The 27990-nt window shown below is 44.3% G+C and overlaps 1 protein-coding gene across 1 annotated transcript in view; it reads right to left on the bottom strand.

Moving 5' to 3' along the window:
* Positions 1-27990, bottom strand: part of sorcs2 (sortilin-related VPS10 domain containing receptor 2) — a gene marked incomplete at both ends in the record, with an annotated part of 274152 nt that overhangs the window by 31745 nt on the left and 214417 nt on the right. The window contains 6 exons of the mRNA XM_080741440.1: positions 3-182; positions 5514-5603; positions 8151-8269; positions 12849-12913; positions 16712-16785; positions 20770-20934. Of these exons, the coding sequence (XP_080597566.1) occupies positions 3-182; positions 5514-5603; positions 8151-8269; positions 12849-12913; positions 16712-16785; positions 20770-20934 (693 nt within the window). The remainder of the gene's footprint in view (positions 1-2; positions 183-5513; positions 5604-8150; positions 8270-12848; positions 12914-16711; positions 16786-20769; positions 20935-27990) is intronic.

The raw sequence follows: 27990 nt of genomic DNA, 5'->3' as shown, positions 1-27990 counted from the left end.
ACCTCCAGGATGTCTATGAGGACGTTCTCCTCGGGCTGCTTGGTGCTGCGTACGTTCTCCAGCACTATGGAATAGTACACTCCCTGTGGGTCCGACTGGTACAGGTTGTACGTGTCCGTCTGGTACCACTCCTGGAGCGCCAGGAACACCTGGTTCTCATCGGTGCTCACTATCTGGACATCCTGGAGACAGACAGACAGACAGACAGACAGACGGTAGCAGAAAGGAGAAGAAGACGACGAGGGTTAATTTAGAACAGTAGGCCTACTATGGTTTTCAACCTTTTTCATGTCAAGGGCCATTATTTATTCGGCATTTGAGCCTCGGACCGCCGTTTGATGAGACTTAGCCTCTCAGACCCAAAACGTTGGATATTTTGTTACCGTTGGATACGATTCAGAGATAACAGGCAAACGTTGATCATGATAACAATTCTTCTACATTATCTAATTATGTAGACTTCTTGTAAATTACCAAATCCACTTGGTTTCATTTTACGCTCTCAAGAGTTAAAGATCAACAGTATGAGGGTCCATTTGGTTACCAACTCTCCATCATTTAGCTGGGGACCACCTGGAACCCCATCAAGGACCACTGGTGGTCCCCGGGCCACTGGTTGAAAACCACTGATTTAGAAAAAATGGCAGAGCATAGCAATATAGAGAAGAGACTTCAAAACAGCTTTTCGAGTCTCGTTAGGCGGCATACTGTATGCGTCACTCACAACCTGTGAGCTCTCAATGCAAATTACTTCATCACTCAATTAAAAGCGCTGTGTGGCGGTGGCATGGGGCCCGATTCAGCACTTTGTCCGTGAGTCTTGCTGATTACATTAACATAACATTTGGAGATAAAGCCGTCAACTCATTGACACTGGTACGCCTTTGTGCTCTGAAAAATGAGTCATGTGACCAATTACCCTTGGATTTATGGTCAAGGCTGCGAAGTGCGTGAATTAAGTATCTTTATGTATTTCTTTCTATTACACAATACGATGCCTATAAGGGTCAATACAATTAGACATCCTCTTGCCAGCCGTGCAACAGCATTTTGGAAATAAAATGCTCTTGGTTTTACCCAGTTTCTGTAAAAACAACGAGTCCAAGGCATGGGGATTTTAAGGCAAAAACTCCAGGGAGATGCCTCTTCATCAATACTAAAGCAGGCGGGAGAAAGTTGCCAGGGGATGCTGCAGGTACATTGTATTTAACCAGGCTTAGCTCTCAAAGCTGACAAAACGTCAAATGGAAAATGACGTTCGCTCAATTTAAATGTATTGAGTCGGGACGGGACGTCCATGGTGAATTAAGATGGATGGAGTGTGTGTGTGTGTGTGTTGAGCGTGAAATGTGGAAATGTGTGGGGAATGTACAATCTTCAAACAGCCTTTGCACTTTCATAGTCAGCCATGGTGCCTTGTGCCTAAAATGACATCCTGTGTTGAATATGCGTTGTGTATATTCAGGACTAACCACTCTTATGTAGTATTGTAGCTTGTGTGCATGCATGCAGACTGATCTATGATCACACAAAGAAATCCTCACACTCAAATACAGAAGCACACATTGTATACCTTCTGAACAGCACAATATCCCCGAATTTCATAATGTACTTAAACAAGATCCCACATTCAACCTTGTCTTTCAATGTGAGGTGGCTCAGATGCTGAAGCCAGCTGTGTGTGCAGCTTAAAACCAGAGATCACACACCGTGAGCAAACAACATATGTTTGAATGTTGAATAGCAGGATTATAATGACAGGAGGCCGAATAAAGCCTTATATAAGTATGCGCTCAGTGTGTGCAAACATGAAATCTACGCACAAAAGAGGATTGATTCTGAAAAGACGCACGCCATCGCCGGATCACAACAGAGGCCGTTGCTGTTTGTCTAAGTCCTGTAATACGAGTGTGGAAGCGAGTGTCCTCCAAGGTGACTGATTTGTTTGTGTTCTCTGTGGTCCACTACCTACTGTAATGTACAGCTTTATTTTTCACCAGAGCTAGAGGAGCAGAGATCGGGGCATGTTGACGTATATCGTTTTGCTGTTGCACTGCTGTTGTTTTGCTGTTGCACTGCACACACCCAAGTTTGGCGAGTACGAATTTATATTAAAAAAAATGTTTCTTGGTCTTGAGTGAATCTTTCTTTGGGGTGCGCTACAGCCTCAGTATAAAATATGCAAAGACATTTAACCCGCTGTCCTGCACCAACACCTTCCATTCATCACTGTCAGGGAGTACCACCGTATACCCCGCTGAGATCTTATCTCACAGGGTCAAAATGGCAGAGAGGGTCCTGGCCTTGTGGATGCTGCACGGTCCGCTGGACGCAAAACCTACATTCAACCCCTTCTACAGTACCTTCCCGTCACCCTATCTAAGCTGCCGCAAACGGCAATATAGGATCGCAGTGACCGAGCGGAACGGAAAGAGATAGAGACGGTGAGGCTGAGAGAGCTTCATTTACGAAAGCACACAATGTCAAAGACAAAAGCATGTCTGATGTCAGTCGGCTGTACCGTACACACGTTGGAAAGAATTCACACCATGAAATTAAGACCAACACTGTAGATGTTTCTGTCCATTCTTCCACAAGATGTCATTTTCTAAACTAGTAACTACACTATCAAACATTTTCAAGTTTTCAATAAACAAAAATGTGTAATTCTACAACATTGTGTTTGAATGACGTTTTGAGAAATATGACTATGGGCCCTATATCTTGCCTTATGCCTTATGCCTAAACTTGTTTACTATTTTGAAAAACCTTTTGAAATAGTAAAAATAGCTGCGATGCGTTGTGAGCTTGTAGATCGGCTATTTGCACTATTTTAAAATGTTTTTCAAAATAGTCAAAAAATGCCTAATAAGTTTAGGCATGTAAGTAGATAGGGCCTTGTCTGAGAATTTCCCCCTTGGGATAATAAAGGTATCTATCTATCTATATATGCAATATACGTACACAGCTACCACTGCAGGTAGAATTCTCTGCAGTGGTGCCTCCGGGTTGACCAGGTGCTTCAAAAAGCACAATAAGTGTCAGTGACAAGCCAGTGAGAGTGAGAACTATAGTAGGGGAAGTTGCTAGCTGAATAACTTCACCTTTAAATAAAGGTTTAAAACAACAGAGAGAAAGAGAGAGCAATTGTTACCTGTGATATATTATTAAATGTACAGCATGTCCTCCATGCCTGTGTGTGCGTGCGGCGTGCGTGCGTGTGTTATAATCCACAGCTTGGGTCGGGGCTCACAGGGATGGTCTCTACATTTTTCATTCTCCAGGCTTTCAATTATTCACAGTGGAAGAACAAAAACCTCCCTCTATTCCCTGGTTCATCTCTCTCATACACACTCACACGTGCACACACACACATGCACACACACGAACGCACGCACGCACGCACGCACGCACGCACGCACGCACGCACGCACGCACGCACGCACGCACGCACGCACGCACGCACACACACACACACACACACACACACACACACACACACACACACACACACACACACACACACACACACACACACACACACACACACACACACACACACACACACACACACACACACACACACACACACACACACATCCCCTCTCCTTTCCCTTTCCTTCTGCTATTTCGTTTCTCTCAACCTTTCACTCACTCTCTGCCTTGCCATCTTTCTTCTAACTACAAGTGACATTTCTCCTTCTCAATCTCTCTCTCTCTCTCTCTCTCTCAATCTCTCTTTTGTCCTAGAAGCAATGTGACTAGTGACCTATTTGCTCACCCAACTAAGACAGACATGTAGCTGGAAAAAGCAACTAACACGTACCTTAACGCACGCACGCACGCTCGCACACACGCACACACTTCTCCAGCACCTTCCTGCCACACCTAATGACATTGATCCTCTCTCCTTATAGAAAGGAGAGCAATTTCCTGTGTGAGTGTGTGTGAGTACGTACGTACGTGCTTGGCTGTGTGTGTGTGTGTGTGTGTGTGTGTGTGTGCGTGCGTGCGTGCGTGCGTGCGTGCGTGCGTGCATGCGTGCGTGCGTGCGTGCGTGCGTGTGTGTAATTCCATCTCTTTCACCTTCCCTCATGATCACCAAGGACCTGAAGTGTTCAAGACCCCTCTAAAGTGACGGGCTAGGTGGTTCAGAGTAATTGTAGAATCCTAACCCTTCCCTAAACTCACTTTTCCCAGACACACAATATGTCCTCTCTGGATAAAGTGCCAATGACAGTGATTGTCTCGGAGGCTCTCTCTTCCTTCCTTCTGGTTCCTCCAGGTTGAAATATACATGAGCTCCCCTCCTCCCCCAGAGTCCGTATTCAATCAATGCAATTCAATAGCGCTCCAGACAGTGTCACACTGAAATGGTCCCCTGAGCAGATTACTCTGACAGCAAAGATTCCTGCTCGCTGTAGGCTCCCTGGCTCGCGTGACTTGACGCGGATTGCAGTTGTAGTCTTTAATATTTCATGCCGGTACAGATTCTGGTCTGGGACACCGGACCCGAGGCCAGAATCTGTATTGGAGAGGTTTCCACAGAATGATTTCTGATTCCACGAGTCAAATGGGTAGAGCATTATGTCATCTACTGTGCTGAAATATATAATATGTTTTGTGGTGAAAGATTGTCATCTGCTTAGCTGAAACTAGTTTCGATTTCACGATTCCAGAGCCGTTCCAGTTGGCTTGACCCGTTCCAGTTTGCCTACCGTGCAAATCGCTCTACAGAGTACGCTATTGCCTCTGTCCTACACCGGAGCCTGGCGAAGCTAGAGGGGAAGAACGCCAGTGTGCATAATGCTGTTCTTGGACTTTAGCTCAGCATTCAACACTCTTATCCTTCAGCAACTGGTTGACAAACTGGACTCCCTGGGCCTCTGGCAACTCCCCTGTGTAACTGTCTGCTGGACTTCCTAACGAACAGACCTCAATATGTGCGGGTTGGAAACAATAACTCCAACGTCATCTGCCTGAGTACTGGCCATAGTCGGGGAGCCACAGGCCCCAAATTTGAGAGGACCTGTGATGTCATGACATACTTTTTATTTTTGTTTTTTCTATTTATTTGGTCATTAAGGTCCACAGAGTGAGAGGCCTGCTCTGCAGTTATATTCACTGTCCCATCGACTCCCCTATACAGGAAAATAATACAAAAGTAGCATCTGAGGATGATTCTGAATCCATTGCAATCATTTGTTTTGCACAAAAAACATTGAAACTGTGGAAAAAAACACTAAAACATAGTTCAACCAAAAAACTGATAATTCAACCAATCCAAGAAAAAACTGCATTGCAAAGTCCAGTTAACATAATTGGATTTCATTTGTACTCATTTTGACTGCTAGAACATAAAATGTAAACCTGAGAATCATAAAGTGTCAGCACACTGAGCACAGTCTCACTCAGTGCACTACATTGGAAGCTGGAGATGAAAAAGTGAAAATTGGTGTGGAATTGATTTCTGTTTCATCTCAAGGAAGTTATTTCAGGTTGTGAAGGATTACCTTGGGCAGAGCATACTTGGGAAACTTCATCTGGACAAACTCGTTACGTCGATAGGACACGTAGTGCTTGGTGCGGTTCCCCGTGGTCACCTGGGAAATTGAGAAAACACACACACACACACACACACACACACACACACACACACACACACACACACACACACACACACACACACACACACACACACACACACAATTAGGGACGGGACGATAATCATTATCGTTAAAAAACACTCACAATAATCATATCTATATATTTCTTGGCAAATATTCCGCCCCAGGATAATGGATGTTGACAGTAAATTCGGACTAATGAACCTTCGGACTAATGAACCTTCGGACTAATGGGCAGTCCCCTGATTATCGCGATAATATCGTAAATCGTGATTTTCTTTTTTCCGTCACAATATTCGTCACATGAAATGTTCATATCGTCCCATCCCTACGCACAATCTACTGTAAGATGTTCCATCCTGTTATTTCACTCAATCACGGAGGAGAGAAGCATTGATCATAGAGCAGGGGTCTTCAACGTTTTCAGGCCAATGACCCCTTAGCTGAGAGAGAGATGAAGCGGGGAGCCCCTCTACACAATGTATAAAATTGTGTTGCAGATTAAAAATGATCATATATTTCTTAGACAGCGTAGATTTGTTTGACAGCACTGTCATCATGTTGGAGTAATGTGTATTTTCAGACATTTAACCACTTGAAAACTTTAGCTCTACTTTTCCCTCTACAAACACTGTGAGGCGTTGTAAGCTTGTAGATCTGCAATTTTCTTTGGCTTTTTTTTTTGGTTCCACTCAGAATAGGGATGCTAGGATTCAAGTGGTTAATGTAAAAAACATGATCCTAACACACAAAGATTTGGCGGCCCCCCTCTAGTAACTCTGAGGACCCCCTAGGCCCAGGGGTCCCGGACCCACTGTTGAAGACCCCTGTCATAGAGGTAGAGATGAAGAAGCAAGAAAGAGGAGAAAAGCTAACCTGGGGGCCTTCAGAAAGACCAGATAGAGATGATTTAAAGTAAAGTGATGATATAACCAGAGAAAATAAACCCGTCGTCAGCATCAAGCAGTGAGCTGCTGCTGGTAATACTGAGGTTCATGGGTTCACCATCTGCCAGCACGGACTCAAAGAAAAGAAATATACACGCACACACGTGCGCACACATACGCTTGTGGGTAATGGCTGACTCATGCTGAGCAAGGGCCAGAAATAAAATACGGCCCGGTTGACACTGAAGCAGAATGTCCAAGCAGTCGCAGGTGAGCTAAAGGTGCAACGATACAGTAACTTTTGACATATGGCTTGAGTGTGTGCCACGAAAACTGTGGGAGGGGTAGTGTGCCAAACTTTGTCTTCGTCGTCTTTTTTGCATCTTTCCATTCAAGTCAATGGGAAAATGTAATTCACTAATAAATTAATATAAATTAAGCTATTTAAAAAAATCAAAATGGAAACACATGATTCCAGATGAAGCCGCCGCCGATTTGGCTTGAATGTGTGCAACAAAAACTGTGGGAGGGTTAATTGTGCCAAACCTTCGGTCGTCTTTTACGCGTCTTTCCATTACGGTCAATGGGAAAATTATTCAAGAAATCTCTTAGCAAAACGTCTTTAATTCTTGCAATTCCTACATGACGTTTCAGACAAAAGGTAGAAGCAGATTTACTGTTTCAGGGGGTAAAAGGTAGAAACATCAATCGTGTTCTTTCAGATTAAAATTTGAGGCGCTGATATGTTGCTTCGGATGAAAATTTGAAACAGTGACGTGTCGTCTCAGTGGAGGCTGGATGAAAGGCGGAGGTGGTGACTGATGTGAACTCAATAGAGTGAGGTCCAGTGCTACTGGTCCCGTCTGTGTACACGTGCACTGCCACCTTACATCCAATACACAACCTATGGTTCTCATTATGGTTGTCAAGCTCAGGGGCGTCAATTGGGTATGGCAAGGGTATGCAGCTGCCATACCCTGGGTCCAGGGGGGGAAATAAAAGTTATAAATAAATATAAATCCATGAATGTCTTTGTCTACCTGTGCTGGTTATTATGTTGTTAAATTACAGTAAAATAACTACAAATGCAAAATGTAACAAAATGGTCACTTTAACAAAGTATTATAATTATCTCAAGTCAGCTGCACAGGTGCAATGCATTATTGTTAATTGTGGCACGTTTACTAACAAGCCAAGTTGAGCTGCACTTGAACAACCGTTCCAGGCTGCCATATCCATCCCAAGAAACCGTAGAAACCTGTGTAAAAAAAGGACAAAACTCGTTTTTTTTTTTCAGACATTGTGAAAATAGCCGATCTACATGCTCACAACGCCTCGCAGCGCGAGGCGTTGTGAGCATGTAGATCTGCTATTTTCACAATAGAAGCGTGTTATACAAAATGGAATGCCTCTTTTCCATGAGGACTCCCATCTTTGCCATACCCTAGCTTTTGCTGAACTGACGCCACTGGTCAAGCTGTCTCTTTGTGTGTGTGTGTGTGTGTGTGTGTGTGTGTGTGTGTGTGTGTGTGTGTGTGTGTGTGTGTGTGTGTGTGTGTGTGTGTGTGTGTGTGTGTGTGTGTGTGTGTGTGTGTGTGTGTGTGTGTGTGCGCGCGCACACGTGCGTATGAGCTACCTTGACTAATATGTAATCGTCTTGCACGGAGAGCGAGTTGGGGTCGATCCGACCCAGGAACTGAGCCGTCAGCATCTTGTCCGAGCAGTTCTGGATGAGACAGGTCACATACAGGAAGCCTGCAGGGACAAACATCACCGGGGGACAGAAGAACACGGGAGAGTTACATCATCGTAAAACACGTCGATAAGAATGGTTGAAAGTGTTGTGAGTGTATAAATTATATATTTAACAACACGCCACAGACACGGCTCTTTCCCACATTTTTACATTTTAGCTTTGTAAATTCATGAAAGGTGAAAATCGAAGCAATGAGATGAAGAGAATATGCTTAATTTGACTGGAATTTTACAGTGAATAGCAGACATAATGAAAAACTTACCCGGAACTGGATTTGAGTGTGTTTGGATGACCAATGTGTGTTGCTATTTATGTATTATTTTAATATTTGTTTTTCGATTTCTGTGCTGACATTGATTGATAGACAACTATTTGATCATTCAGAATCTCTAATTGAGTCATTTTTGACTGGATTCTTTTTTTTCCCCCTTAATGAACAACGCCTATGTGACAGACAGACAGACAGACAGACAGACAGACAGACAGACAGACAGACTGACAGACAGCTACTAATCAATAGATTGATTCAGTAGAGCGAGGGAGAGGGGGGGGGGGGGGGGGGGGACAAAGACGAGCAAAGTGATGAATAAGAGGGAGATGGAGGATAGCCTACATTAAGGCGTCTAGAAGATGTTTTGGTCACAAGACATACAAATGATGTACAAATGATGCCAATGGCAGAATGACATACACATTATGTACATATTATGCCAATTGCATAATGATATACTAAATAAATAAATAAGAGGAACCAGAGAGAGACAGAGAGAGTAAGAGCTTTTTTTGTGAAATCTATCACATTTGACAGCTCTCCTCTATCACTGTCATGGGGGTGGGTTGCCTGTTGCTTGGCTAACTCAGTATTGACTTTCACAGAGGTGGAGCTACATCAGCAACATCAGGCCGAAAAATTCAGCAGCTTTTCTCCTCTCCAGAGGTCACGGGAAAATGGAGCCCGGGAGAAAAGCTCAGGTACACAAACAATGCACATGAATGGTAAAATGAGATTTGACTGTGTGTGCTGTGTATACGTACACACACACACACACACACACACACACACACACACACACACACACACACACACACACACACACACACACACACACACACACACACACACACACACACACACACACACACACACACACACACACAGGAGCATACACTTCAGCTGATGTGCACACAATGTGCACACAATGCAAGTAGAGACTCAAACAAAGCAAACACAGCAGAAGTCAATCTGCCTTCAAGCTCCAAGGTGAGACGCCACAACACCACCGCTATTTTTATTTTTTCCCTTCCTGTTCCTCGACTCCAGTTTGTTTAAAGTGGTCTGCGGTGCTAACAAATGGACTTGCTAATTTATTGAAATGCCGGGACATTTAATCAAAGCAGCATACGGCACAGGACTCATTAAAAGGCTATTAGATTGGCTAAGTGTTCAATTCCAGCTTGCGATACACGCACGCACGCACGCACACACACACCCTCCACTTGAGGTGGTTTGAAAAGGAAGACGGTGAATAGCAAATAAGTGTGAGAAAACCAGACGGTGAAGGACGTGAATGTGAATAACATTTCAGTCAGAGTCATGAATCACACAAACTAATGGACAATGTTTTATTTGCAGAAAGATTGGTGTGTGTGTGTGTGTGTGTGTGTGTGTGTGTGTGTGTGTGTGTGTGTGTGTGTGTAGGTGTGTGTGTGTGTGTGTGTGTGTGTGTGTGTGTAGCCATGCATATCCACAATGTGTTTTCCATCACATCATTCTCCCTAATGCCTTGGCACATGCAGCCACAGACCTCTCCATCCTCCTCATCCATCAATGTACGCCCCCGTCGCTCATCCTCTCTCCCCCATCCCCCTACACCGTCCCATTCAGTAACCTGCCGCACTAACCTGGGCACAGACGACCCGGGGCGAGGTCCTGGACTGAGTGCAGCCTATTGCCCTCCATGCCTACAGAGGTTTAAACCTCTCTGTGGCACCTTTAACCTGACACGTTTAACCTTGACACTGCCACATGTGACAGGGGGGCACATACTGTAGCGAACAGATTGGCTCGGCACGCCTGGCCGCTCCAGCCCCCCTCGCTATCTGTCTGAGTACGGAAGCAAGGAGATGAGGAGGAGAGGGGGGGCTCTGAGGAGTAGGAGGGGGACCATGTGGTGCTTCCTAGTCCCAGGAAGAGTTCTCAGCTCCTGGGCAGCTGTCCCGGACAGGCTGCCTCTCCGGTTCAGCCCGGCACAAACACAGACATGTCTTGTTCAGGATGACAACTCTCACATTGTGGACTTCAGTATTCTGTTTCCCCTCACATGGTGTCTATCAGCTGATAATTCAGTTTTATGTGTGGGGCCAAGACAGGGAGTTCAGCAGTCCTGACATTAACATTTTCTCATTCAAAACCTTGATAACAGGCATCGCACTCCCTCGGGTCCTTGCCCTCGCACACTCTGACCAACTTAATGTTGGGCATGGCACTCCCATGGGTCGTCACCGACACACACGCTAGAGTTTGAAGTTAGTCGGTCAGACTGTTTTGTAGATACAGTACATGGGCAACAGACGCAAAGACAGGGTGTACAGCGGGTACTCTGACAAAGTACCCAACACTATGACCCAGACATATTGGTTATTGGATCGGTGGTACAACGTAGGTGTGAGGGCCGCATAGCGGTATGATTAAAATCGCTACTCTTTATCTTTTAACACAGTTCTTATATGACGTATGGTCTATGGGATTTTGTATGGACTATTCCCAACAATACAGGGAGAGAGACAGACAGACAGACAGAGACAGAGAAACAGGGGGATATGGAAAGAGTGACAGAGACAGGGATGTGGGAAAAGATAAAAAAAAGCATAGATGGAGTGAGGTGATGAGAGGAAGGAGTGGAGGGCAAGGAGTTGACAGGGTTTAACGTCACTGAAGCAGAATAAACACGTTGGAACTACAGACCACAGGGCGCTACCAGATCATCACATTTGTTCAGAAACAAATCAGCGTTTTGTACCTACAGTAGAAGGCCCTGTTGACTCAGCCAAGTTAAATGTACCAGGACTCATCCACAGACAGAACCATGACTCATTTTTACACTGTACTACGGTCTATTGAAGCTTAGATAAAACTGAATCATGACTCGTTTTTGCACAGTACTGTCCATTTAAGCTGAAAGGAAACTGAATCATGACTCATTTTTACTCAGTACCGTCTATTTAGGTTGAAATGAAACTGAATCATGCCTCGTTTTACACCGTACTGTGTCTAATAAACCTCAAATAAAACTGAATCATTACTCATTTTTACACTGTACGGTCTATTAAGGCTGAAATGAAACTGAATTATGACTGGATCCTTGAGTCTGGGGCAGTGGCTGAGGACGTGGAGTGGTTGCCTTGGATTGAAGGTTCCCGGTTTGATCCTGGCCTCACGGCAAAGTGTCCTCGAGCAAGACTTTTAAATCTTTTAAATTAGACTTTAATGTCACTGTGTGTTCTCCATCACATCATTCTCCCTAATGGCACGTGCAGCCACAGACCTCTCCAGCCTCCTCATCCATCAATGTACGCCCCCGTCACTCATCCTCTCTCCCCCATCCCCCTACACCGTCCTCTTCAGTAACCTGCCGCACTAACCTGGGCACAGACGACCCGGGGCGAGGTCCTGGACTGAGTGCAGCCTATTTCCCTCCTGTCTACAGAGAACGATCAATATGTTGTGTGCACGTGAACGCCATAATAGGGTCTAATTTTGAGCCCCCGTCAAGACATTTCTATATTATGAAAATTGGAGCAGATTCTCACTACAACATTTATATGATGCCACACTCGTGTTGCCATCTTTTAAATTGGACTTTAAAGGAGTAGTTCACCCCAACATGACTTTTTTCTATTGATTACTCACGCCATGGAGACTTGAGTTCACTGATATTTTTTTGTATTTGTCCAAATCCCAAGACAAAAAAAAATTATGATAGTACATTTACCCCCACTGATTCCGGATGGGGACCCAAATCCATTTGGGTCCCCATCCAAAATCAATGGGGGTACATTTTTTGTAATTAAATTATTGTCTTTGGAATGCGACAAATACAAAAAATATTATTGAACTCGACTCTCCATGTCGTGAGTAATCAATAGAAAAAAAGTCATTTGGGGGGTGAACTACTCCTTTAATATCTATTGTAAGACTGAACAAGCTGAAAAAATGTTAAACACAATAAGTTTTAACACTAATAGTTTTTAATGTACTGTAGATATGGGTAGTAGAGAGAGACGAAAAGGGTAATGTGCGTGTGTCGTCCGTGCATGCAGCCATGCACACATGCATGTGTACGTGCGCCTGCATGTGCATGTGCACACCCCAATAGGGTCACCCTAGTCCAAAACGGCTGGACACACCACAGGAACAGTGTTGCTGTAGGGTTTTTTTTTTGGGAGCTTGTTTCTATAAGTGTAGTTGCTTATTTGGGCTTGCTTCCTAATTTAAACCACTTTTTCAAGGCTCAAAAATACTAAAAGAGAGACAATAAAGGGAAAAGAAAAGAGAGATTTCACAATGTGTCACTGTACCTCCACTTGTATCCTGTATTTCCATGTGCACGAGGTCAGGGTCCACATCCACACCAGACACAGACCTGTAATACACACACACACACACACACACACACACACACACACACACACACACACACACACACACACACACACACACACACACACACACACACCGTTAAGGCACATTTTCACCATTAGCATCATGTCATGTATTAAATGTCATGTGACGCTCTCCCGGCATCGACTCGAAGTTTGATCCTTGCTGAGCCTTGGAGTGCTGGATTGGATGAAACATCTTGGCACCTTCCTCTCTCTTTAGAATCACCTTAGGTCACCTCACATTATGGCAGATCTTCCTTTGCAAGATGACGTACTGTATAACTGCATTTGAGCTGAAGGGTCGTTACTATAGTTTACTGTTGCCGTTACAAACACTAGATACATTTCAAACGGCCGTACCTTTTCACATGACAGGGGTTTGATTTGTCAGGAACATATACCTTGATAGGAGAAGTTTGGGAGGCCGCCGAGTCGGGGGGAGATACCACAGGTGAGGGGGAGAGTTACCTCATTTTGAAAGATAGCCCTTACCCGTTCAAAGATATGAGCTCCAAAATGATGTGCAGTGTGTGGGTTATGGGATGTGCACTGTGCACACAGTATATGAGGGATGGAAAGTAACTTTAACTGGTGCTTGCATGATGTAGGAGCATCAATGTAAGAAACCTGTTTCTTTTAATGGCTACAGAGATACTGTCCCCCCCCCCCCCCCCCCCCCCCAGCCCGCCCGCCCACCCGCCTGCACACACACCCGCCTGCCTGCACACACACACACACACACACACACACACACACACACACACACACACACACACACACACACACACACACACACACACACAGAGCTGGTTAAACATTTTGCCTCAAGCTAGATGCAGAATAGATGTGCCTCATGCTAGATGCAGAATAGATAGTAGATACACCATAAAAATGCTAATATACAGCATACGATTTGTGAAAGTGACAAACGGGCTTCACAGTTATGTCAGGTGTGTTCATATGCTTATGGTGATGCGATTTCAGATCAATTGCTCCAGCCACCGAGGAGAAACGCTGGGACAGACAGACAGACAGACAGACAGACAGACAGACAGACATTCGCAAAATTATAGTATAGATTACATTGCAATGCACCTTGCTTATCAGTACGGGACGCGCAATGCAGCCTTTGAACAAAGCCTTATTCTACTTGTTGTACGTGCTAATGCTGATATACTAAACTATAAAATGTAATGGAAGCGTAAACGTCAACCTAAATTAAATCTAGTCACGGCCGACGTAGCATCAAAGACTTCCAAGAATCTCAATACAGCTTATCGGAGTACACTGCCATATATCGTCCATTCGGGCAGAAACCTTGTAAAAGTTTCACATTTGTATGTTTTTTCCGCAAAGTAAAGCCCTGCTTCATCATACAAGACTGTCGCACAATAGCTGATCTACAAGTATGCAACGCCTCGCGTTTTCACTTTTTTAAATCATTTTTAAAATGATAAATACAAAACAAATGGTTTTGGATATACAAGGTTTACCCCCCGACAACGACGATATACATGGCAGTGCAGCGTCAACGTGCTCTTCGGTGTGCAGTAAACTAAGCGGTTCATCTGATTAGTGGTGCACTCTGTGGTCTGTGAAACCTCACCGGTCCCACTGAAGATGGAGTGGAGATTTAAAACCCCGTTAACCTCCTCTATAAAGCGCCTTTATGAGCAATTAGCAGAGGCCGTGGCAGAGGACTGGAGCATGCAATGCAGGGAAGAGAGGGACAATGAGGAGGAGGAGAAAGGAAGGAGAAGAAGGTGAAAGAACAAAAAACCTTGCACCACAAGTAATGCACAGTATATCACGTACTACAGGTGTGTGGAGCTTAATTAAATGTCAACTCCACACTAAATAACATCTAGGCTAATTTTCCTACTTATATTGATCCAAAATGACTGTCCATGGGGTCTATTAGGCAGAAATGCCCTTGTCATCCAGTTTCCTTCATAGCATAGTGTGGAACACATAAGCCTATATAAGCCTACACATCCATGCCTTGGTTGTCCCACGCAAGCCGCCATGCTCTGCTAAACAGATGTTATGCTGTAATGTGTTTTGCCAAGTCCCGGAAAAGACATTGGCCAGTACAGTCACTTTGATTGTCAGCTGTGTCAAATACTCACCCCAAAACATGATTTAACAACAACTTTTGACCGCGACAAATTGCTTAAGTAGCAATAGGCTTATGGGCTCCACTCTATATGAGAGCTGGGGTCTGCCTTATAGACCACATGGACAGTCATTTGGGATCAATATCGTGTTTTCTTACTATGTTATATGCCTGTATTAATGCTTTGTAAATTGTTGTTTTTGTCTCTGGAAAGCACTTTAGGTCAACTGCTGTTGTTTTTAAATGTGCTATATAAATACATTTGACTTGAATATAAGTAGGAAAATTAGCCTAGTTATTTAGTGCGGCGTTGTCATTTAACTATCCCATCTCTAGGTTGGACACAAAGAGCTACTGAAAATCATGCATGTTAAGAAAGTATTGGCCTAAAGTGCCTAAAGGAAGTTACCTTAATGCTTTACAGACCTATTTACATTCTCGGGTAACAGTAAAATAATTGTTCAAAAAAGACAACTTCCAGCAGGAGGACATACAGTACAATGGAAGTCCTATAGACACTTTCGTCTGTAGTTCTTTTCCAGGCTTTCAGCCTCGTGAGATGAGATAAGGATGAAAGGAGGTTATCCAATATATCAGCTGAAGGAACACAATGTTCTTGTTGTGTTAATTAAAGTAGCATTCTTTGCCCAGAGAGCCACTCACTCCTGTGTAGAAGAAGCAAAGGAGAGAAAAAGTCCAAAGCACAGGATGAAAAGGGGTAGAAAGAAATTGATGGAGGTGTAATGAAAAGCAAAAGACAGACAGGGAGGGATAAATACAGAGATGGGCAAAAAGAGAAGTATGCAGAGGAAAAGGAAGGGTAATATGGGGTCTGAAACTGGTCGGAAAATGACAAATCTGTTTCCGTTCCTGTTACTCCGTTCATTAATCCTCTGTCCATTCTCTCCATCGATCGTCTGTGTGCGGCGTGACACCAGTCGGAACTCACAAACGCTGTCGTTTCTCACTTTGACATGCAGTTCCTGTGGTGGCGAGTGCGGCTTTAGTCTTAGAAGCACTATACTACAATGAACTTTACAGGGGAGGAGGGTGCATGGGGAGGTTGGTACACTGAGTGCTGAGGTCAGGATATGGCCCAGACCACCAGGAAATTGGATTTAGCCTATGTGACTTATGCTGTGAAACTGTCCGTTTGTTTTTTTTATGACCGATAGGGTCACAGGCTGGTCTTTCGACTGTTCTTTCAACATGGAGGTGCACGCGTGAGACACATGAATGCACACAAATGCATGCACGCACATACCGGTATACAGCCGGTGATCTAGTCTGGGTAAGGACAGCATACTGTAGCAGCCTGCCATCATTTATCTGACACTAGTCAAGCTCTGGGTTGCACGTTCTGTCCCTGAGTCAGATAATAAGAAGGTAACTTTACCCTGATTAACGGACCAATTTCTACTGTGAGGAGGACCCCACGTACTTCTCTGTCTCTCCTCCATCCCATTTTATCAGGGAGCAGCCCTTTCACTTGTGCGTGTGTGCCTGCACGTGCATGCATGCTTGGGTGTTTCAGTTCTTCCTAATCTCTTCATTGACAAGTATATGAGGTTCATACAAATAATCCTCTGATGCCTTTGTAGATGTATCAGCATCTGAGCATGTAGCATATTATGTATGTATCACAGTTAAGGCTGTAACTGACCAGAAGATTCTGTCTTTGGTGACTCGTTCCTGCAGTAAAGTCCACTTTCTCCCGAGGTCGGTGGAAACATAGAGCTACAGAGAGAGAGAAAGAGAGACAGACATACAGACAGACAGACAGACAGACAGACAGACAGACAGACAGACAGACAGACAGTGACGTTAGCTTTATCAAGTAACAGTGCCATACAGCATTGGTTCTCAAAATGGGGTCTGGGGAACACCAAATGGTTCCAGGGGTTCAGATGAAAATCATTGTTAGTTAAGTTCTTCACCATTATTACAAATACAGTAGTTAATGCATAAAAATGGCTATTTTGTTTCACTTTTATCTCTGTAACCACAATACAGTATAGACAGTAAAGGATTTCTGGACCTAAATGCAGTCCATATGGTACCAAATCATGTCCAGTAATAAAGATTTTCCCTGATCAATGGAGGGGTGGCCTAATGCAAAATAAATCAGGGCCATTGACATTAAAAATGTTGAGAATCACTGCCATACAGTATAATGTACCTACCAATGCTAATGACAATACTAATCACCAGTGAGTCTTGCTTAAGTTAATGACTTCACATATTTTGTCACACTGGAGCGTGAATTTAGCAATTCTCCACAATATTCCTCAATAAAACTTTATACGCCACCCTTACAGAACTTCTCACAACCCATATCTGGCTCTTCATGCATTGGTTCAGAGCTACCGGTGTGACACAAATTGAATTTGGCAATTAGGACACTTCATTTCATAGCAAGTGCATTGGAGCATCAGATATACTTGTAAGTCATTTCATGCTGAATATGAAAGTCCTCCCTTCTGGCTAAACCGCTGATGTCATTATTGCATGTCATGTTCTTTGCGGCGTTTGGAACCAGACTGTCGGGTCTGTTTGAATATCACAGTCCATCAAATTAAGACCAAGCTCTGTTCATTATTAAAGTATGTACTGTGTGTGTGTGTGTGTGTGTGTGTGTGTGTGTGTGTGTGTGTGTGTGTGTGTGTGTGTGTGTGTGTGTGTGTGTGTGTGTGTGTGTGTGTGTGTGTGTGCGCGCGTGCGTGTGCGCGTGTGCGTGTGCATGTTTCATATGATGGGTTCGAATGCCATTGATCGCCAGTATGAAAATGAAAATCTATTGATTACTATACCGGTACCGGTATGTCCCATGTGCAGTCAGTCTGACTGCATAGAAGAGATTGAAATCTAATTGAATTAATTGTTTAATTTAAGTTATTCAAATGGAGGAGTTGGACTCACATCATGTTGGCTTCTGAAATTACCCCCAGGTAGGAACATTCGTAACAGTACATCCAGTGATCGAGTTATACCCACAGAGCTATGGGAGCCCTATTCTAGGCGCCGGCAGAATTCGGCGGCGGCGAAAAAAAATCGGGTAATTGCGGATATAAAGTCGCCTAAAACGGGTACTTTCCTATATTAAATCATATTAAATCGGGTATTTCGCGGATATAAAGTCGGCTAAAACGGGTATTTCCTATATTAAATCATATTTTTCCTTTCACAATATTAATTCGGGCTTCACATTGGCTATGTTGACAACTCCAGGCAGTCTTTTCTGTTCATATTAACTCACCATTATTGCTCAGCCTCCAGTTCCCAATTCCTCCTTCTGATGATCTGAGCTCTGAGCAATCCAGCCAAAAGTTCCCGTTCTGGTAGCATAAAGTCGGCTAAAATGGGTATTTTTCTTTCTCAAAACAAGGCGGGTCGGGTTCATATTTATTTACTAAAAAAAACAATGTCACGGGCACAGGCTACAGTCTTGCTCACAAGACAGCGTTGTTTGGTTGTTTGTTGCTGTCCGAGTGTCCGCCTTCCTTTGCCGTCCGGGCCGTGGCTAGAACAGACACTCGACGCAGTGGTTCCTAGCTTATGGCGAAAGAAAGCCTGGTAGGCGAGGTTAGGGGAAAGGTAGGAAGTAGGAACCATTGCAGCGAGTGTGTTATAACCCGGACGGTAAAGGAAGACTCACACCCCACATTAAATGCGCCTGATTTATAATAATAAAATTAATAGTAGGATTAAACGGTGTGATGTCATTGTTTAGTCTTACTGTCTAACATGTTTATTTAGTATATCTAGTTAACATAAATAATATAAATTCTTCCAATGGAACATAAAAAAAAGAAAACGAAAAAAAAAAAAAAAAAAAAAGAAATACACACTTAGAAAAAAAGAGACCCCAAAGGGGGTTGTTGACTATGGGGTCCCAGACTTTAACTATGGGAGCTAAGCCCCTACTGGCTCCCACATAACTCGAACTCTGAGTACATCCCAGGTAGGTGTATATACCAGTAGATGGACAACATTGGAGTCAACATAGGAGGAAAGCTTGGAATATTCAACTGGCCACGGCACGCCATCTCAGAAAACAGCTGCATTGAGAGGGCTTTCAGACTGAATAATGCAGTGAAACGAAATGAGAATTCAGGCTGAGTGTCAGGCTACTAAAATGTGTTGGCATGTGGAAATGCATGGAAAAATATATATAAAAAATGGTTACCTGTTTAGGCTACGTGTGGACATAAGAGTGACATAATAAGCCCACACGAATCTCGCATTTTCAACGTGTGTGTCGTGAAAGTGTGTGTGTGTTTGAATGAAAGGAATATAGTATTTCTCATTCCGTGGGTCGTGGCCCAGTTTAGGTCATTTTGGGACTTCAAATAGTTCCCTCAATGAGAAAAGCTCAGAGGAGGTAAAAACCAACTGCCTCATACTGAAAAACCATTTAAATGTCACTGGTTTCTATCCTAACTTGAGCTATAAGAGACATTACACAGCATCAAACAAGGGTCACAGCCTGGACAATCTCAACCACCGCTCTGGATTTTTATTTTTTATGCACTGCTCAGGACTAGACCTCCTCCCAGGGGCGTCACAAGGGGGGGGGGGGGGGGGGGGGGGAGTGGGACTGAGTTACTAGGGCCCAAGATGGAGGGGCCCTAGTAACTTTAGCTATTGAAAAATAGCAGATATACAAGCTCACAGCGCGGCACCAAGTGCCGCGCTGCCGTGCCGTGCGATCTGCTATTTTTGCTTCTGGGGGGTCCCTGGAATTAAACATTTTGAGATGGGGGTCCGTGGCCAAATACATATCATTTTGGGGGTCCTTCACATGAAAAGGTTTGAGCACCACTGATATGGAAACATAGGTTTCTTGCACACATTTTCACGATTTTTCAAAAATAGCAGATCTACAAGCTCGCGAGCTTGTATATCTGCTATTTTTCAATAGTTAACATTCATGGGGGGCCCGCAGTGAATCCTTGTACCCACTACCCAGGGCCCAGAATTTGGTGTGACGCCCCTGCCTCCTCCTCCTCCTCAACGGACTAATTTGGTCTGTGCCTCCAGCCAGGAGACATTAGTGCTACGTTGCCTCAGTCACCGTGTTTTTTTGGGGCCCTGTGGCCTGTTGTGACACTAGAAGCAATTATCTCCAGACTGTGAACGGTGAAACAGTCGAATAATGGAGAATGGCTGCCAAGTGCACGCAGTTAACTTGTTGAGATTGTATTCTACAACATCATGCAAAGATAAAGCGTTTTCCACCTGTACCTAATAAGCTCTTTAGTATTCAGGAATCAAAGTACAAAAACACTGCACCACCCCAGACTCATTTGAATCTTCTGCAGTGAATGCTGCAGTGTAGTGAGTATCCATGGCTGTATTAACACAGCCACTATCATGTTGAATTGCTGTGTGTATGACATACAGTACTGTTCGAATATGGTAGGTGAAAGATGCACAAGACTTCCAGGTTTTCTAGACTTCCAGGTTTTTTCTTTAAAGGTTTTTTTTTTGCACTGTTTCTTTTCTGACAATATCTACTGCATAGTACTGTGTTCTATCCGTCTGTCATTCAATGTTATATGAGATACATAAAGGTTTCCTGTGTAAATAAGCCGAAAAGCTTACTAGGATCTCCTTTTAGTTGTCATGAAACTGTACCTTTACCTATGCAAACTTCTAATAAAGTCTTCAATCAATAAATCAATTCTATGTGTATTGCTTTAAGTTTCCTCGAGTACCCACCGTTCCCTCCTTGCAGTAGGCCAGCAGCTTGTCTTCCTCCTTGGGGTGGAAGAGCAGCGTGTCCGGGGTGAAAGAGACGGGCTGACGCTGGAAGGATGCGCCCTCGTCAGTGCTGATAAACAGCATCTGGTCTCTCTCGTTTATGGAGGAACTCACCAGCACCACCTATAGATGGACAGAGAGAGAGAGAGAGAGAGAGAGAGAGAGAGAGAGAGAGAGAGAGAGAGAGAGAGAGAGAGAGAGAGAAGAAAGAAAGATGTCAAAGGTGTGAAGGTCATAGGGTAATGTCCAATAGCCTACGCAAGTTGCAACACGCATTCCAATGAATTCGATGAATGCAGGTACTTTACTGTATGTGCTTGAGACGAATGCACGGCCAGCCATGTACCACCGCGTGTAATCGAGGCCACAGTAAGGGTCATGGCGGATTGTCCATCTGCATTATAATACGTGCCGTTAGTATTATGACGGCAACACATCGATTGTGTGTTCAGAGTCTAGCAAACACATTAAAAGAGGGACGCCATGGGGACTCCAGCGCCGCAGCAAGCACGCTTATGTCCCGCACACGCTGAGTCGGAATGACCACATAATGATTCATTACCAGTCATCGATGTTGCTGTTGTCATCATGTCGCGAATGATAGGAATTACAAAGCAGTAAAGATACATGAACTTATTGTCACACTGTATATCCAGCTGACCAAAATACACTTGCTGACGATGTGTTATGCTCGCTCACATTAACTGTATAGTAAAGAACCAGTAAGATGCCCTAAGGGTGAGAAGCTACAAAAGTCGCGCTGAAACAACAGAGACTGACATCATGGATCTCCATATATGGGCATGTAATGGACAATGACTGAATTGATTTTCAAGTGTGACTCGCGTCACAGTTGGACAAAATGTGGCCATGTTTCCCCAAATATGGAGATGTGTCCATGTGTCCGACTCCAAATCAATTTACATTCATGTGTCCATGCATGCAAGAAGACAGACGAGAGAAACATAAATGAATACAGCAAATGACATGGACACCGTGGATTAGAATATTATCTTAAGCTGCCTGGAATCATTGCCATACACACAATCATTCACAAATCACTAATATGCACATATGCACATACTGTATGCACATGCAAGCAAGCTCTCACACGTGCAAATAATTTTGCAAGACAGCACACACACTCCTTTGATTTAGTATGCCACTCATGAACGCAATTAAAGCATTACTTGACGCGTCTCTACGCTGGCTGCACTTGGGACTGGCGAGTAGAGTTCTCAAAGGGCCTTCAAATTAAAACCCGATGTAAATGTGTTGAAGCCTGAGCCCGATCGAGCCCGATGATGCCCCGATCATAACATAACATAACATAACCGAAGCCCAAACCTGAACCTGCACATTTGCAGCTTGTGCGTTTTTGTCAGGAACAGAAGGTGTTTGACCAATAGAAACTCAAAACTCAAGAATTCAAACATCAAACGCAGGAAATGAGGCTCGTGATTAAGGAAGACTCGGATGAGAAACAACAATAGTTAACACGAGCACACACTAGCATATCACACAACATATCAACACACACTGACACTCTGAAAACAAACAGGGAATCTAACACTACCAACTAAAGATCCAGCATTGAACACTCACAAGGACTGCACTCAGGGCAATCAGACTCTTCTAGAATCTAGGCCACGGGAAGAAGGGCGGGGAGATTGGCCGAGGGGAATTGGGAGCAGGGCAAAGTCACAACAGGGCAATACAGGGCATGACTGCCTGTGAGGTGGCAGAGGCCATGACCGTGACAGTTTGTTTGCATGTACAGTATGTGCTCGGATGTGTGTGTGGGTGCATGCCATGTGTGTCCACAAGTGTGAATGCATACTTGTCTGTGTGTACATTTGCAAGCAATGTGAGTTCACATATGCTTGTGTTAGTGCACAAATGTGCATGCACACTCGCATGTGTGCATATATACTCAGTGGTGGAAAAAGTAGTGGAGTAAAAGTACATATATTTGTTTCTGAGTAGTGTAAAAGTAAAAGTACTGGAAATTGGAAATACTCAAGTAAAGTTCAAATACCTCAAAACTGTACTTAAGTACAGTACTGGTGGGATGGATGAATGGATGGATGGAGGAGTGGAGATGGAGAAGGACTGGACAAACACTTCATTCCCCATGCAGGACCAGAAAAGGATGGATGAAGTTGTGGAGAGCCATGACAACCAAAGATGGTTGATTGTTTTCACCTTTTAACTAATGGTTTAGTTAAGAAAGGGAGGTGAATGTGAGAAGAGGGACCTTATATGTACAACCACAGAGTGGTACAACATTGGGAACAACAAATAGTGATCAGTCAGTAGTAGTACTATTCCTTGTCTGTGTTGACTAGAAAGAGCATGCACTGCAAGAACATTGTCATGCTTTTGTCATCCTCTCCTCACAGCAACAGCAATGCAGTTACCTCTGCCTGCCTACGAGTGGCACTGTTACCAAAGCAAGCGGCCATTCAGTCAGATAGCCTAAATCAAAAGCAAGACTGAACTTTTGGAAAAATGCAAAACCACAGAAAGAGGGGGTATTGCGGGGGTGGAGGTGAGGAGCACCTCAGCACACTTCCTGTACCCCAAAGTTATGATTATTAGAGAATACAAAATACTTTGACACGTTCTTCGCTTGTATTGTAACTGTTTCCTCTGACAAATTGCTCAAACAGAGCTCTTATTATACGCTGGAAGATAAAAGGCCATGCTAGACTTCCTGCATTTACTCTTGAGAATGTGTCCGTCTGTGTGACACATTAAGTGGAACTCACAGAAACGTATAGGCTCTTCAAATCTGAAAAGGTTTTAAAACAATCACGTTTCAAAGCCTATATCTTTGCAAGAGGTTCAGTGCACCCGGGTTTAGCTTTGAATCATTCTTCAACTGAGCATAGTCTGATAGCACAAAGGCTTTAGATAGAGTATACCGTCTATGGACCAGCAGGCGCAGATAAAAATGATTGCGTACAGGGCGATATCTCAGCATGGCATGTCACAATGCAGAGAATATGATGGCTTTTAAAGCCCCAGGCTTCCAGACAGCTTTAGCTAGTTGGGGCCTGAGAATGCAGAGGTGGATGTAATGATGCTCCCAAATGATTGCACATACTGTATGCACAAGAGTGATGACCCATCCCAGGTTCAGCCTCGTTATCTGGCGAGACCACAGTGCAGAGATCAGGATACCTCTCTCTCTCTCTGTCTCTTTATGTCTCTCTCTCTCTCTCTCTCTCTCTCTCTCTATCTCTGATTCTCTCTAACCTCTCCCCATCTCCATTCTAAATTTAGTTCAGTGTCTCTCCATGATGTTGTCTTATCTGTGTCTATTTGAGGGTCTGTCTGTTATCTACTTTCTCCATCTCCTGCCTCGCCCTCCGCCCCCCCTTCTCTCTCTTTCTCTCCCGCTCTCTCTCTCTCTCACTCTCACTCTCTCAGATGGATCTCTCAATTTCTACTATCATCCAATCTCCATGCAATCCCCTGCTGCTTCCTCTCTCTCTCTCTCTCTCTCTCTCTCTCTCTCTCTCTCTCTGGTTGTCAGTGGTAGACGTTTTCCCTATGTTCTCGTGTCAAGTGAAAGAGAAAGCAGCAGAAAGAAAAACACAAAAGGGGAGAGAGAGAGAGAGAGAGTCGCTTCTGAGCAATATTCCAGACATAAATTACACATCGAGACAACTTGTTGATTTGACATTATAATAAAACTGAATCGAGTCAAATTATGTTTATCTGTACTCCCCTGCCTGAAGCTTGTGTGTGTGTGTGCGTGCGCAAGTGCACGTGTGTCTTTGCAGAGTTTATTTAACTGACAGGTGTCAGTGAAGAGGTCGCGCCTCTCATTCCCTCCACAATAAACACACAGTGGGCTCTCCCCCTGTCTGCATGTAAAAAACAACTCTATACTGTATCGTGGTGGGATTTTCAAACACTACACTGTGTGTAACACACAACTAACTCACTGTGTGATAAGAATAGACTGTAGCAGCGGGGAGAGCTCCCATCTGCACCGCCATATGTGCCTGCAGACATTCTACTACTTCTCCGTCCAAGATTATAGCTCACAGTATGATGGATCACACAAGCAGAGATGGGGAGAGATGATGATGGCGCTTTCAGTTCACAATATGTATTGTATATCGTCGCTGAAACCTCGGCAGAAACCTTATATCTCCAAGTTTCAAATTTGCATTTCGTAGCGCGTGGAAGGAACGCTTTATTCCAACCAGTTCCTTTCTCCTCCATCGGGTGCACCCGGCTGGCCAGGGGGAGGCATTATAGAGACCAGGATTAATGCATGGTTTTTGTGAGGGTACCTACCCTAGGAGACACAGGGAGGACATGCACACTCCACACAGAAAGGCACTTTTGCCAACCCCAGCTAGTGTATGGGCACTGATGACGCGGAGGAGAGAACCACGCCCCCAGCTCCCACAGCGTCCCCAGCGGGAATCGAACCCAGGACCTTCTGTGAGGTGACAGACTGCACCACCGTGCCCCCAACATACAGACACTTTGATACATGTTTACCACAGAAAAGAGCAGAAAACTAACATTGCAAAGGTATGTCAAGAGTGTGGTGCTCGAATCTCCCCCGACACATAAAGCTGAGCATATTCCACACCACTGTGGAGTCTGTCCTCCTCCTGTATGGCTGCAAGTCCCTGAATGGGTGCTACACCAGAATGCTACGAGCTGTTCTGAATGTGGACCAGAACATCTACATTACCAACAAGGACCTGTACAGGCAACTGCCATGGCTCAGCAATAAGGCAGCAGCTAGGAGGATGAAGCTGGCCGGCCACTGCCACAGAAAGTCTGGCTCCCGGCCAGCAGGCTGGTCCTGTAGGAACCAACGCGCGGGCATCGATCGCGAGGACGTTCCGTGTTTAACGTATGTGGACGTCCTGAACAAGGATGCGGGAGCTGAAAGCTCTTCGGAGCTGGCCGGGTGTATGGAGAACCGGAAAGATTGGAGACTCCGATGGAAGCTCGTCTGAGGACGACCGATAGAGAGAAATAGTGAGAATGGTTGAATGCTCGGGATAAAATAGCATCTGCATATCATCACATCATTCTACTTCGGAGTAGGTGTGTGTGCCAGCCTGTGCAGATCGCTCGCTCATGTCTCATAATACAGTGGCTGATTTTGTGGCTGCGTTTTTATGAGTAAACAACTTCCCTCATCAAGAGATGGCCGTTAAAACAAGCAGTGAGCAGGTGTATGCCGTTTTATTGGCTCGTACAGCAAATTAGTGGTTTTGCGAGGCAATGAATTTGCTGCACATAGCTAAAATTAAAGCTCCTTTTTCTAGCTGTTTTCTTACGGTAACCTGTTGATATTTCATCATCAATTCAACCCCCAAAAGTATATTATCCCTGCCGATCTACAAGCTCACAACACGTCGCATCTGCAAAGTAACTAGTAACTAAAAGTTAAAAGTTTTTAAATAATTGTGGAGTAAAAGTACACTATTTACGTCTGAGATGTAGTAGAGTAGAAGTAAAAGTATTGGAAATTGGAAATTCAAATACCTAAAGTACAAATACCTCAAAATTGTACTTAAGTACAGTACTTAAGTAAATGTACTTTACACCACTGTTTAACCCCACCCAGTCTCAGATGGTGGTGCGAAGTACTCTACATTCGGTGACATGCCGATGTTTAGCCGTGAAGGGTGATAGTCAGGGAGAGTTTTCACGCCTATTCTGGCTACTTTTTTGATCACTTGTCTGCACTAATTTGCCATTTCACACCACAGGGTCAATTACCCATGCAGTGAGTGCTCTCTGCAAATAGCAAACCACTAAATCAAGCGCAAATTACTCGAGCCACCTCTCAATGCAATCAATGCTTTTAGTTCACAATATGTACATGACATCACGCACGCACGCACGCACGTACGCACACGCACACACACACACACACACACACACACACACACACACACACACACACACACACACACACAGGGGGGGGTTCAACAATAATGACCCAAATTGTTGAGGACGCATTAAACCATCCATGTGGGCGGAAAAAAAAAACATTAGCTCAATCATTTCACAACAGCGTCATGGGGGACTGCCGCTGACATGAAGATAATTGAATTTTACAGGATAGGCTATTGTGTATCTAATTAACATGACACACTTTGTTGTGAAACCTTTGACAGGAAACGGCTATAAAAACCTCATGGAATTCAAATACTGTACATAAACCCTCTATCTGTCAGTGTGTTGAGACGAGGGCTGTTAGGGTTGGGGGGTTGTGTTGTTTGTCATGCCCTGGGGAGCACATGAGAGACATTGGAGCAGAGACAAATGATTTACGGACTGGTTGCTAACACTCAGGTACATTTAGCAGCCACTTTAGCCAGAGTGGCCACCCACACACGCACGCACGCACGCACGCACGCACACACACGCACACACGCACACACACACACACACACACACACACACACACACACACATACACACTAACCCTAAGTCTCAGTTGGAACTGTTACCCCCGCAACCCGATTTACGGATAATCGGTTGAAGATGGATGGATGGATAATCGTATCGTGGAGATTGAAATTCATCATGAAATAATCCTCCATCATGCACTGGGATCAATTCACCTTTATACGCGAGCTGCATATCCGCCCGGTACCATTTAAGTCCTGGTAGAACGGATCTGTCTTTTTTTCACTCTAACAATTCTCTTTGCTAAAAGAAATAGCTGATCTACAAGCTCGCAACAGCAACGAGTGGTGAATTTCGTGACATCTGGGCACAAAGGTCGACTTGTATATTCAAGGATGAACTGATTAGTATAAGTATGTGGCCAAAGGTCAAAGGTCAAGGTCACCGTGACCTCCTCTCAAAGCACGTTCACGAAATCCTTCAAAGACCTTAAGTGCCCCCCCCCCCCCCTTCCACCTCATTATGACGCTCTCAGTGGACAGCCATAGCTGTCCGTCCAGACGGATTGACAGCTGCAGCAAAGGCAACTGGTTAGCAGAGGCATACATACATACAACAGAGCTGAGTATATTGGGTCTGTCTTTATTTTTACTTTCTCTTTTGGTCTATTTTGTTCTTTCTTCCTTTTATCATTGCAGCTCTTTTTTCTTTTCTCGTTTTTGGGGGGCTGGGGGTGAGGGACTTACATTTAATTGAGAGGAACAGAAAGATGAATGC

This window comes from Nannobrachium achirus (genome assembly GCF_963921795.1).
Source record: "Nannobrachium achirus genome assembly, chromosome: 14".
NCBI classification, from domain to species: Eukaryota; Metazoa; Chordata; class Actinopteri; order Myctophiformes; family Myctophidae; genus Nannobrachium; species Nannobrachium achirus.
The sequence above is the reverse complement of the archived record's forward strand: the minus strand, read 5'-3'. Positions and strand labels throughout refer to the sequence as shown.